Genomic DNA, 13,653 nt, shown 5'->3' with positions numbered 1-13,653 from the left:
CCCAGCAGTGGCTAGTGGGGGCCTTAGGCTCCCTTCCTTGGGGGCCCTGGGAACACGGAGCTTGCCCGGACTCCCCGGGCAGGGCCAGCCTCTGAATGTCAAGTGTCAGGCGGGCACCTCAGGTTCTGGGTGGGTGGCACCGGGAAGGCCCCCGCCAGCCTGGCCCCAGATGGGAGGTCAGGGCCCCAGAGCGTCCTCAGGCACGTCCCCGTGCACATGACCGAGCGCTCGTGACCAGTAAGCTGTGCTGGAGCACGGCCACCGGCCCCTGCAGGAATGCCAGGCCGCGGCCTCACGACAGGTCCCCACACCTTCCAGCCACGCCCTCTGGGTAAACCTGATGTCCCGAGCTCATGCCCTGCTGCACTGGCTGCATAGACTCTGCCTCCTGAAGGGCTCGGCCACTCAGCCTTCTGCCATGCTCGCCTCTCTGCTTGTCGCTCCGTGGAAGCTCGTTTCCAAAGCAGGAAGAGACCTGAGCACAGGGATGGATGTTTCGGTGCACCTGTGCATCTGAGACTTGGATGAGCATCCCTGGAGGAGTTCTGAGGCCAGGTGCACACGAGCGTGCCCACCAACACGTGTGCACACACACTGCACACGCACCCGCACCCACAAGAGTGCACATAGTCACACGTGTGTGCAAGAGCACTCTGAGACACTCGCACACGTGTGTGACTGGAGATCCCTGAGCCGGAGTCCCTCTGCCATGGCCCAGCTGGGCATGCAGAGCGGGTGGGAGCGGTGGACGGCCTTGGCCCGGACTCCTGCCACCAGGAGGAGGTGGCACTGTTTGCAGAGCTGGCAGCTGTGGGTCCTCTGTCCCCCGGCGCCGGCTCTCTCTCTCTCTCTCTCATTCTCTCAGTGCCGGCATTGCTCAGGCCCCCTGTGTCAGTTCCCGTGGGTGATCACCCTCCCTTTCCCCGCCCTCGGGGCCTCCAAGGGTGGTCGCGAAGGCTGTGCCGGCATGAGGCCCCGCACCCACGGGGACCTGCAGGCGTCTCAAATCGTGCCTCATGGCAACTTCCCGTCAGTAAAGCGCTTTGCTCTGGTAAACTTGTGGGGGTCACGACAATATTCTGACAACAGAAGCATCTGGAGGAAAGAGCATCTTTTTCTAATTTCCCAAGTGTGCCGTGCAGCCTGGCAGCGGGTGCCCCTGCAGAGGGGCTGAGGGTGCCCCCCACTGAAGGGGGTCCGTGGACGGAGGCCACCTGACGGGGTGAGGCTGGGAGCCCTCTTCACCTCAGGGCAGTGAAGGATGCTCAAGAGAGTTGGGGCAGCCCCCGTGCCCTGTTAATGGACTGGCCAGCTGAGGCCCCAAGGGAGATGCGGTCCGCCCAAGGACCTGTGGAGAGGGGCCGGGACCAGGCCAGGGGAGGGTTCTCCGCCAGGGAGGAAGGTTGCAGGCAGCGGGTCTGGGCTCCTTCCCAGGAAAACCTGCCAGGAGCATCTTTCCTGGTGCACGGGTGCCCCCGTGAGGCCGCCAGGAGCACGCCGCCCTCTGCCGTGGACCGCCAGGCCCTGGCCTCCGCGCTGGGCAGACCCAGACAGCAGAGAGGGCGAGAGATGAGGGGAGACGCCAGAGGGTCCAGGTGCTGCCCACCCAGGGGCACAGGCCCCAGAGGGTCCCCCCGGCCTGTTCAGGGCGCAGTCCGACACCATCCACCGCCCAGGGACAGCTTTGCCAGGACCGCCTCCCAGGGCCCTCGGGGGTCTCCTCAAGGCCAGGGGCTCCGCTGAGACGCCGTGTCTTACAGGTGTAAGTACTGCGACCGGTCCTTCAGCATCTCCTCCAACCTCCAGCGGCACGTCCGGAACATCCACAACAAGGAGAAGCCCTTCAAATGCCACCTGTGCAACCGCTGCTTCGGGCAGCAGACCAACCTGGACAGACACCTGAAGAAGCATGAGCACGAGCACGCACCAGGTGGGGGTCTGTCCGGTGGGGAGGGGGCGGGGCCGGAAGGGAACGCAAGCTAGCTCTGTGGGAAGCTTGCAGTCACCCCTCAAACGGTTTTCATTACGGAGAATCTTGTACTCTTGGGTCTTCCCAAGAAGTGGGTTCCCTGAAAGCGCCCCAAATGCGCACCCTCCTTGGCTGCCCGCCCCGCCACTGGTGCGCCACGGAGGGAGGGACTCAGCTGAGGGACGCCCCCCTCTGATGCTGCCCCTCTGCAGTGAGCCAGCATTCGGGGGTCCTCACGAACCACCTGGCGACCAGCACCTCCTCCCCCGCCTCCGAGTCGGACCACCATGCACTTTTAGATGAAAAGGAAGACTCCTATTTCTCAGAAATCAGAAACTTTATTGCCAACAGCGAGATGAACCAAGCAACAACGCGAACAGACAAACGGTAAGAAACCCATCCCGGGGCCCCAGGAAGCTCTGGACTCTGCATGGTCGCCTGTATGGTCACACCCACAGCAGGGTCCCGCGTCCCAGCACCAGGGACCCCAGGCCCACCGCAGAGGGCGAGGCCCGTGGGCTCTGCAGCCAGTGTCCATCCCAGCCCCCTCCCTGCCTCGGTTTCTCCACCTGCAGAGGGTGATTAGAACAGGCACCCTGGCCTGATGGCGTGTGTCACACGCTCAGTGCGGTGCCAGCACACAGGCCTAAATGGCACAGTTTGGCCTCACAGTTGAGACGTGCAGCCAGACATGGGCCAGGTGACGGCTCCTGCCATGAGATCTGCCATGCCTCTGAAACTCCAGAACATTCTTATTTAATCCGAGGCACAAAAGGTTTCTTAGCAAGAGTGCTGCCCCTTTAAATACACACACACAGAGGCAAAAAAATGGCAGAATTGGGAATTCAAGGATACGGAGGGTATTCTGCATAACCTCCATCCCGGGGCTCAGCTGGCAGAGAATCAGAGATGCCCAAACTCCAAGAGTCTTCAGGGATGTGTTCCCCTAATTCTGTAGAGGCCCAGAGGAGTGGGTGGGCTGTGGCTCTGCGGCCCCAGGGCCCGGGTCCCTCCCCACCCATCCCCAGCAAGGTGACGAGGGTCCCCCAGGACACCCAGCTCCCCAAGAGCCTGTCTGTTCCCACATCACTGGTGCCTCTGGGGGCAGAGCAGGGGCACAAAAAGACCTGTCAAATCTACAAATGGGCATGACACGACACTTGGACTGTTTCTGGCTCTGCTAAGTCCTGAATCTATGCCCAGGAAGGTGATCTCACCTGGCGCCTGGGTGGGCTCAGAGGAGGGGAAGTGGGAGAGGCTGGCCATGGGCTGCACATCCCAGAGCCCTGGCTGGCAGTGGAGACCTCACTCCTGGGGGCAGCCCTGCCTGCTCTATGGCCAACGAAGTGCCCATGGCCATCCTTGGCTCTGGGCACACGCTATGGTCTCATGGGAACCCAGGCCCTGCCATCTGCTCCGGGGTGCGGAGTTGTGCTCAGACAGCGCCCCACGGCTCTGAGAGCTGTGCGTAGTTCAAGCTCTGTGATCTCCGCCTTCAAAGTCACGGACCTGAGCACCGAGGGGCTGGGCCACGAGGCACGTCCTAGCTGTTGAAGACTCTTCCTTTGTGCCCAGGGCAAAGCCAGACGAGAACTGACACATGCCCGGGGCATCCTCCCTGGGGTGGGCGGCCGCGCCGGGTGGCTCCCACACCTCAGGCTTGGGTGACAGGCCCAGCTCTCAGCCACGAGGAGGACACTCCAGGAGAGCCACCAGACAGAGGGGTTGTCCCCAGAGGGAAGAGGGGACGGCGCCATCCTAACCCCACGGAGCAGAACGTTTCAACCAGGGCCCCTGGGGGGCGGTCTGTGGGGCTCAGAGGAGGCTGGCCTCACGTCCCGTGCCAACCCAGGCCCTCGGCTGGCCCTGCCTGCTGACGCTGCATCCCGGGAGCCGGGAGCCCCTGGAGGTGCCTGCACATCGTTGTCGGAAATGGAGACCATGGTCATGGTTGACGTTTGTCGGCTAATGTGCGGAAAGCGGTAGGATGCTGGCGGTCCTGTTAGGGGCCAGTACTAACATCATCCAGAACCAGCATCTTTCTCTTGACCGTCAGTGAGAATTGAGGGCCTGCCAGGCTTCCTGGCCGTACAATCCCAGAAACTCCTGGGCTGAATCCTGTCCCCCCCAAATTCCTATGTTGAAACCCTAATCTCCAGCACCTCAGAGTGTGACCTTATTTGGAAATAGGGTCTTAAGTTGTAATTAGTTAAGATAAGGTCTTACTGGAGTCGGGTGGCCCATGTCCGATAGGACTGGTGTCCTTAGAAAAGGGGGAGATTGGGACACACACACGCACAGGGAGGTACCGTGTGAGGACAATGCAGAGATCGGGTGATGTGCCCACAAGCCAAGGAGTCCCAAGCATCGCCAGCACACCACTGGAGTCCAGGGGAGGAGCCGGGAGGAGAAGCAGCCCTGTGACACCAGGATCTGGGACGTCTAGACTCCAGGACAGGGAGGGATGGATCCCTGCTGTCTGAGCCGCAGCCGTGCTGCTCTGGTGCGGTGGCCTCGGGGAGACTCCCCCACCCCAGGCAGCTGTGTGGAGGCCTGGACACTCGTCCTGGTGTCCTCTCTGTCTGAAGCCGTCTCCAGCCAGACCCCCCGCTCTGTCCCCGCCGTATCCGCCCCTGTACCCACCCAGCGAGCTCTAGTGCTTGGTGCAGGCCCCCCACCAATGAGCAGACCCTCTATGCGGGGCGGGGTTGGGGACGCAGAGACAAAGCGCTCGAGGTTGCTGCTCCTACAGAGAGGGGCTCATGTATAAACCTGCACAGAGAGCTCAGGCTTGCTTAACTGACACACAGGGCTTTGCGCTGATCCGAGCCCGGGGCCCAGGGCTCCCCACCTGCACGGTGCATCAGCCCTCAGCCTGGGGCCTGTTCTCACGTCCTGGGAGGGCGTGGGCTCCGAGATGGCAAGCCCTGTCCAAGGGGACCCTGCCAAGACCCAGAGTGGGAGGCAGGACCTGTCTCCGGGGTCCTCACCGCGGTGGACGGGCGTGCACCTGGTAACAAGGGAAATGTGCTGGGGTCCTGCCCATCCTGGAGGGCAGGTCAGCTCTCAGCATCCATATACTTCCCCGTGGAAAGAGAAGAAGTGAAGACAGGGACGGGCGAGACCAGGGCCATCGGGGTCTCCCCCAGCTCAGCCCAGCCCCCCACCCTTTCTGCGTTTGGAAGTGGTGACCACTCGGGGGAGACGTATCCTCTCGCCTTGGTGCCCCGAGCGGGAGCCCGAGTCTCCCCTGACAGCAGTGAACAGACTCCCGTGGGCCGTGTGGGGTCCAGGAGGAGTGGGGACGGGGGGCTCCGAACTCGGGCTCCGGAAGCGTGTGCTTCGCCCTCCACCCCCCCTCTGCCCACGTGTCGGACCCCCGCCCAGATGGCCTTGGGCCCAGCCCACCTGTGGCCGCAGCCCCTGGTCACAGACTTGCAGACGCACCAGACACAGCTGGTGACATTTTCTGAAGGGAATGAGCAACCTGTCCCTCACTGCTTGTTTTCTGCTTTCAGTGATGAGGACCCAGGGTGGGAAAGGCTCGCCCGGCTGCAGGGACCCCGAGGGAAATGAGGTGGGGTCCGGGCTGCAGGAGAGAGCCCCCTGGCGGGTTTCCATCGCTGACAACAGCCCGGTCCGCGTGGTCCGGGACCCTGGATCCCAGACGCTCCATCTGCGGAGGGGCCACCCCGTCCTCGTGTCCTCATGGCGGGTGGGGGGGAGCAAGCATCCATCAGGGCCGGGCCAGCAGCCCTCCCATGCTCTTAGCCCCCCCCCAAGGGCGCCCCTTGTGCGGTGCCCAAGCCCAGAGCCCCCTTCCCCACCGGCCCGGCCGTGGCTTCCTTCCCTGAGCCACTGAGTGGCCCGCTGTCCTAGCTGGCATAACAGGAGCCCTGCCGCCAAGCGGTGCCCACCCAGCCCCTGCCCAGCCCTCAGCAGTCCCCCGTCTCGGCCTGAGTCACTCACTCCACAAGGATGGCAGCCGAGCCACCCAGGACCCCGGCTCTGAGGGTTCGGTGACCGCGGGGGGGCAGGCTGCCTTCGAAGGGGATGGGGCGGCTGTCAGGGAAGGCGGAGGCATGACCCACTGGCCTCTGGGCGTCTGTGGCCAGCTCCGTCCGTGTCATTTCAGGCCGGAAGTCCAGGACCTGGACGGTGCCCCCCCGTGCCCGGGCCTGGCCGGCGGGAAGCCTGAGGACGCAGAGGAGGAGGAAGAGGACGAGCTGGAGGACGACGGCGACAGCCTGGCGGGGAGGTCCCAGGACGACACCGTGTGCCCCACGCCGGAGCCCCAGGCCGCCTGCGAGGACGAGGAGGATGGGCCCGCCTCCCTGGCCATGGGCTTTGACCACACCCGAAGGTGGGCGCCGGCCCCCGGGTGCCCCGCGCGCCGGGGGGACCTCATTCCCACACCCACCATCCGCCCAGCGGGGTTCACCCTCCTTCCCAGCAGGCGTTCCTACTGCAGGGACTTCTGTGTGCAGGCGGGGGTGAGGCCAGGCCCCAGGAAAGGGGGTCAGGGCTCCAGCCCCCCACACTCGCACGCGCGCGCAAACACACACGCTTCCCCAGGCCCAGAAGCAGAGTGGGGGAGGGGACGGCTGAGAGGGAGCTGGTCCTGGACCCGCGGGCTGTGTCCGGCCCTGCGGAAGAACCCAGAGCAGTGACATCTGGCCTCCAGCAGGCTGTGAGGGGCGGGGGCTGAGCACCCACAGTTCTGGAAGCAGGTGAACCACAGCCACGTCCCCCAGGTCCCGACCGCTCGCTGCCTGCTTTCGGCACCCGTGAGGCTGCCGGCGTTCCATGATCCTCCTGGGGGAGGCCCGTAGATCCCGGAGGCCTTTCCGAGACAGCCCGTTTCCTCCCACCCCTGAGTGCTGGGGGCAGGAGCCCCGGGCCGCTCCAGAGCCACCCAGATTCTCGGGAACCGAGGTGTCCCCGGCTGCCCCCCATCCCTGAGGCCCAAGCGCCCCGCCTGCTGCTTGCAGTGTGTGCACGTACTCATCTCCCTCTGTCGCTCTCCTGCATCCGTGTGGCTTCCGTCCAGGTGTCCGTGTGTCCGTGTGTCTGTCTCCTCGTGCACGTGGCCCGTGGAGATGCCGTGACGCGCATGCAGGCATGGAGCCAGCTGTGGGGCATCAGAGAGGTGGCGAGAGGCCAGGCCGGCTAACGGCAGGCCCCTCTCCGGTCGTTGGTGCAGGTGTGTTGAGGAGCGACCAGGCGGTCTGTTGGCTTTGGAGCCGATGCCGACTTTTGGGAAGGGGCTGGATCTCCGCAGAGCAGCTGAGGAAGCATTGGAAGTTAAAGATGTGCTTAATTCCACCTTAGATTCTGAGACTTTAAAACAGACCCTGTACAGGCAGGCTAAGAACCAGGTAGGTACCCGCCAGAGCCCACCCCCTCGCCTTCCCCAGGCTGGACGGCAGGCGGCAGCCGCGCCCCCCCCCCCACCAGTGACAGCCTCGCCTCTCGCTGTGGCCATCCCACGTCTGCCTGGGGACACCTCCCATGCCTATTGCATCGGCTAGAGAAACCCCCAAGTGACTGTCCTTGCCCACAAGTGGGGTGGGGCAGGGAGAGGTTGAGGGCAGATGAACGCAAGCGGGACCGTCACGGGGGCACTCCCCCCGCAGTGCTCGCAGACACGTGGGTCCCCGTCCTCATGTCCCTGGAGGGAGGCGTCCACAGCAGGTGCCCTGCCCTCGTGGCTGCATTGGCCTCCCTCTGCCTCTACCCGAGCAGGGATGATGATAGCCCAGGGTCTTCTCGAAGGACGCTGCCCCGTTGGGGGTCAGGATTGCAAGCTGCAGCCGTGACGGGGTCAGCGGGCACCCGGCTGGCTGGGCACGTCTCGTTCCTCAGCACAGGTGTCGCAGGAGCCTGCCTCCTGCTTCTCTCCAGTCTGGGGGGCTCGGGGTTTCACTCAGCTCTCTGCAGCCCACCTGAGCCTCAGCAAAAGCCGTTTGCGTGTCTGTCTTCGTCTTTTTACTAATGCTGTCCGGAGCGTGAACTCGGGTGGATATCCCCCCAGCCCGCCTACTCTGAGCGACCCCCGCTCCCATCTACTCACGCCCTGTGGGCTAAGCCGGGCTCCAGGCCAGAGGCACGTCTCAGAAACGCTGCACATCGTTTCCCCAGAATATCTCTGTGCTGCCACCGTGGTCATCCACAGGGGACAGGCCTCACCAGGCAGGGCCTGAGCCTCGTTGACAGGGTCTTAGCAATAACTACCAGCATTCCCAGTCCCTCCCAAAGAGCACACTTGCCTGGGAACGCGTGCTGATCACCAGGGGATGTGGAGGCGACTGCAAGGGGGAATGTGCCCCAAAGAGGCTGAGGGTCTTGGTGGCACTCTGCACAAGCGCCTGACAGAGCTCCCCCCACCGCGCCTTCCTCCTCTGTGGGCCGGCCCCCCGCGCCTCTGCCCTCATCTACCTCTGGAGCTGAGGCCAGCCAGAGCGGGTGGGAGGCCGGGAGGGGACGGGGCCGGCCTGGGGTCTGCAGGACTGCACCCCGCACCGCTCACCTGCCCGTCCCGTGTGTGCCCCGCCCTCTCTCCCGCCAGGCGTATGCAATGATGCTGTCCCTTTCCGAGGACGCTCCTCTCCACACCTCCTCCCAGAGTCCTCTGGACGCTTGGTTGAACATCGCGGGAGCCACGCCAGAGTCCGGAGCCTTCAACCCCATCAACCACCTCTGACCGCCCCCCGAAGGGCTGGGGTCAGAGTCCAAGCGAGGCCACCACGGGCCCCTGACATCCCGACAGAAATCCCAGCTGCGGAAGATGGAGGCCAGGTCCTTGGGGAGCCGGAGCGGCCCAGGGCCGAGGAGACCCCTTGTCACCTGCGTCTGACCTCTCCTCAGCGTCTGTGCCCCCCGCCATGGTCCAACTTTAACTTTTCCAACGAAAACTCAGAACCCGGAGTCCTTGGAGCCATCGTAGGGTTTCACCGGCTCTAAGAACTGGTCTTGAGGACGGCGTTCGAGATGGTTCAGCTCACAGTGTCCGGGTGCAGCGCGGGGGGGGCTGCTTTGCAGAGTCAAGCCCGTGGGCGAGGGTGGGATTTGAACCCCAAACTGAGGCCGGCGGGCCGCTCCCAGGCGCCCGCGTGGTGTCTCGAGAGGGAACAGACAGCTGGGTGTGCTCTAAAGAGGGAATCGCCCAGATGATTTTTATAATGAAGATTACAAGAATGACCCTTTTGGTAATCTTATTGACGACAGAGTCTATTTAAGCATGTGGTTTTAAAAATAGACAGTATTTTTAAAAAAAAAAAAATCAAAAAGTGACTTGCCAATTGTTTTTTAAAAGTAATTTTGCATTGCTTTGAAATCTCAGTTTATTTGCAAACCCAAACCTGCCTGGGAGCCAGCACTGCGTTTGGGGGTGTTCTTTATACTGTAGATGCAGAGAAATTTTCTATCTCTGACCATATTTGTAAAGCCAAGTTGATTCTGGGGTCCCCCCCGGGCAGAACTGAGTTTGGGGGGCCGACTCCCGTGAGCAGTTTCAGACTGTGCCGGGGATGAAGTACGGTGTCCTGGGCTGGCCCAAGGCTGGGACTCGGAGATGTGCCTGTCATTGTGTGCCATGCGATTCGTGCCTGTGGCCCCCATCCAGACGCCCGATTGTATGGGGGAGGTCGGAGCGGTGGCTGGTTCCCTGATGTTCTCCCCACAAGGGCTGTGCCTCGGCCACCCCACGCTAGCCCGCCCGCCACCGTCCTCAGAAGGCAGGGCCTGCCGGTCACATTCGGATCTCCAGCCCTCACCCTCACCCACCCCCGGTCAGACGGACAAGGGGGAGGAAGCGGGCCTCCGCAGGGGCCACCGGGGGCCACACTTCAAGGCTCCCTTTTGCTCCAGGCCGCCAAGCTCCACGTGCACCTGACACCCCAAGACACGACTGCCACCACTTCGCTCTTTGTGTGGGCTCCTGGCGGGCAGGACCCGGCTCCAGAACGAAGGGCGTCCAGACGCGACCTACCGCAAAGAGCAAAGACAGCACAGCCCCGTGGGGACGGCGCCTCCCCAGGGACCAGGCTACTTCTCCACTCGGATGGGCTTTAAATTATTCCCGTAGGGGCCAATTTCGAGTAATCGTTTGTTTTCCCTGATGGAATTGACCTTAATCTGTATATAACTTGTAATTTTTTCTAATTCATTTCTTTTCTTATTTTATTTCTTCCTTAACAGTATTTTTGGCATTAGACATTCTTATTGTGAAGAAATAATGTTAATATAAGTATCTAGTGAAGGACCAAAACCGTGTAATAAGGTCGTGTGATGTGTGATCAATAACCAGGGAGTGGGGCCGTTTTGAATGTGCCAAATACCCCGCGTCCCCCGCCCAACAAATCCTGCTGCCCGTTTTCCAGACAATCATGTGTTTCTGTTCAATTTGAGTTTCAGCTGCGTTTAAGACAAGTGCTCTATTTATTTCTTTTCTTGTTTGGAAGATAAGAAGCAGAATAGCATCCTGAGAAGAGAAAAAAAAAAATCTCCCAAGTTGCCCTAAAAAACGTGTGAAAATACAAACGGCTGTGGAGTGGCCAACCGTTCGGCCACTCCAGGCCAAGACAATCGTCCACCTGGGCACTGGGGGTCCAGCCTCGCGCTGGAGACCTGCGGTGGGGAGTCCCCGGGGGCGCACAGACCTGCGGGTCCCAGTGAAAGGGCTTTGGCCCTTCCCAGATCCAGTTGAGGTGACAGGCTCAGAGCACCTGGCATGTGGGTGCCGGCTGGAAGGTCGCCCCCGGGGCAGCCGGAGAAGCTGCTGGTGGAGGACGGGCCGTGGCCACACCCATGAGGATCTGCAGACTCAACGTTGGGCTCACACCTGCTCGGAGGCATCCTCGACCCACCTCGGCCAGACCCGCCTGGTGTGTAGGAATTTCCGACTTCCCCTCCGCCGAGATGGGACCCCTTTGAAAAGTCAACCTCAGATACCAACTCCCCATTTCTGTAAACCCAAATTATATGATTTCTTCTGCTAAAGAATAAGGTGTGTGCTTTTTTTTGCGATATGACTCTCTCAGTCCAAAACAGGACGTTTGGGCTGGGGGAGACCCGAGGGTCTGTTCCCTGTGGCCCGGCCCTGCCGTTCACCTCTGGTCTCTCTGTGACCGTCACGGTTGGACTTCTGTGGGCGATCTTCTTAAACATTATCTCTTCCCTTTCCTTCTTTTCTTCCCCTTCCCCAATAACCCCGGTTGCACATTTTAAGTCCTGTTTTCTTGTCCCTCTGAAAACGATTAGAGCAAGCCCAGTTTCTCCTCTGGCCTGAACACTTGGCTGGCCTGGGGGGTGGGGTGGGGTCTGTCCTTGTACCCCTGGGCAAAGAAAGCACTTACTTCCTATGCCTGGTGTGTCCGTGAAGCCCGGTTTCAAAGCTTAGCATTGCTCCCAACCACAGCGAGCTGCCCCCCCCCCGGTCTTTCTCTGCCCCCTGGGCTCTAGCACCAGCCGCTTGTTCAGGCCCCGACGCCTCCACGTGCCGGGGGACCCTCTGGGGTTGGGGTCTGGGAGCCAGGGAGCCCGGGCTGGAGAATTCCGAGATCCCAGCTTCGGAGCGCAGACACAGCAGGCAGCTGGCTGGCTGACCACTCTGTCCGTGGGCGGGTGGCCAGGGTCAGGGCTGTGGACTGGATGTCCCACTGGGCCAGGTGTGTCCGGGGCCAGGGCCCTTCGGTCAAGCCTCTGCTGCTTCCCTCTCTGGACTGTGGACACTTACCCCCAAATGGAAATTCGAAAGGAAGCCCCCTCACCTTTCCCTCCTCCGCCCCTCAAACCCCAGTCCCCCGAGGACCCACACCCTCTCATTCCCAGGACCATGGGGTAGGATCCCAGGGCTGCCAATGCTTTGGCCAGCCAGCCCTTCAAGAGTGGGACCCACAAGCCCCCCGATCTGAACCCAGGGGCGTGCGTTCCTGCATCTGGCCTGGGACCCTGGGGTGCGGATGAGTGGACAGCGTGAGCCTGAGAGGCTGCCCGGCCGGCGTGGCCTTCCTGCACAAAGCCAAGGGTGCAGCCAGTGTGTCCAGACCCTGACTGGCCCTGGAAACCCTGAGGGCCCTTGGCCTTCTCTGTCCTGGCTGCTTCCTCAGTTCACAAAGCACTTGCCTGAATACACATCCCTCGTGTTAGCCCCGAAGCCTCGAAGCACTGGATTATGGAGCCCCTGTGCCCCGGCCCCCCCGGCCAAGTGACTGAAATCTACTGAGCTGTATTCACTGTGCTGTCCTGGGGGAGGGGCAAGGGGCAGCACCCCCCGGGAGAGCACCCTGCACTGCTGCCCGGGGTAGGGGGACGGACAGGGAGCCGGGCACCTCGCTCCCCTCCCGGCTGGGGACGCGAAGATACGGCTGCTCCTGGTCGGTGGAGGTCAGCCGGGTCTCAAAAGCCATGAAACTGTGTCTCTGTAGCAATGAGTGATACTGTGACTAAGACGTCCTCGCATTATTCCAAGGAGCGATCCTTTTCTCCTGCCATTCCAGTGTTTTTGTTTTATTTCTTTTCTGTCACTGATTCATATTACCACTTTTGGAAGAAAATTAAAGAAGATGAAATGAAAAGGCAGCTTGAGTTTCCAAATGTGCAATTCACTTGTGAACAAAGTAACCCTAAAGGTTCCTTTCCGTGCATTTTGCATCCTCTGTTCTGTTCCAGACGAGGGAAGCTGAGCCCCGTGTCAGAATACGGCGCTGAACGCATCTGTATGTGTACGCTGGTGACACTCCAAACCTGTGCATCCATGTCATCCTTCACCATTGTTACATTACAGATTCGGTTTCTTTTATTTTGTTTTAGAGCTATATAATGTTGTAAAAGAAATCAAATGTAAATGTCTGGTTTTCGTATAATGTTTTTTAAAAAACCATTGAGAAGGAGGCTGGTGTGTGTCCCACGTCCCCCGATTGTAAATTGCTTCTGTTCTAAGTAAACTGTGCATGGCTCGTGTGTAGCAGTCATTACCGTGTCTGTTCGTGAAATTTTTACAAAAAGGAAAATCCCGTAGATGCACTTACTGAATATGTGATTAGGGTCTACGTCCTCAAGACTAGAAGTCTCGAACTGCCCACGTGGAAGATGCAGTTCTTAATCCATACGGAAATCGCTGTGGGAGAAGGAAATAAAAAAGACACCAAGTGTAGGAGTCATTCAGAGAGCGATTCTGCAGATTTCATTTTGATGCTTGTGATAAAGACAAATGTACTTGTGTAGAGAAACGTCTTTAAGATGAAGCCTAGGAGAAGCCAATTTCGAGGTTGATGCTGTAGTCTAGGACTGTATACCAAATGTAATCTTTCCGATGCTACAATGAATTTATACATGAGATTGATATGCAATAAATCTGTGTGCTTTTCTAAGCCTCCGTGCCCTCCTGCTTCATTCAGGGAGAACAGAGGCCTCTGGGGAGGGCGGGGGACGATGGACTTGAGAGTTGGGGCGTGGCAAGGTTCTCCACCAGTCCTGATGGAGACGCCCCTGTGCCATCTTCCTGACACCACCGCCAGGGCAGGTCCCCTTGCTGTTCCCGTTTTCCAGAAAAGAACAAACTCAGAGAGGGGACCAACTACCCTGGATGGCCTTGCCGTGAGAGTGGTGGTCTCCAGGTGTGTCCTCCTGAGGTGGGCCCACCTCCAGGCATGGCACCCTCCTGGTGTGCCCACCCTCACGCG

General features: G+C 60.6%; 1 protein-coding gene across 1 annotated transcript in view; it reads left to right on the top strand.

The window, feature by feature from the left end:
- PRDM16 (PR/SET domain 16) overlaps positions 1-13,302 on the top strand; it is a 319,214-nt gene extending 305,912 nt beyond the window's left edge. The window contains 5 exon segments of the mRNA XM_029228875.1: positions 1,761-1,930; positions 2,182-2,356; positions 6,105-6,332; positions 7,173-7,347; positions 8,538-13,302. Of these exon segments, the coding sequence (XP_029084708.1) occupies positions 1,761-1,930; positions 2,182-2,356; positions 6,105-6,332; positions 7,173-7,347; positions 8,538-8,672 (883 nt within the window). The 3' untranslated portion in view covers positions 8,673-13,302.
- The last annotated feature ends 351 nt before the right edge of the window (positions 13,303-13,653 follow it).

This window comes from Monodon monoceros, unplaced genomic scaffold (genome assembly GCF_005190385.1).
Source record: "Monodon monoceros isolate NGI ecotype Baffin Bay Population unplaced genomic scaffold, NGI_Narwhal_1 Super_Scaffold_18, whole genome shotgun sequence".
NCBI classification, from domain to species: domain Eukaryota; kingdom Metazoa; phylum Chordata; class Mammalia; order Artiodactyla; family Monodontidae; genus Monodon; species Monodon monoceros.
Note: the sequence above shows the minus strand (reverse complement) of the source record. Positions and strands in the feature narration are given on the sequence as shown.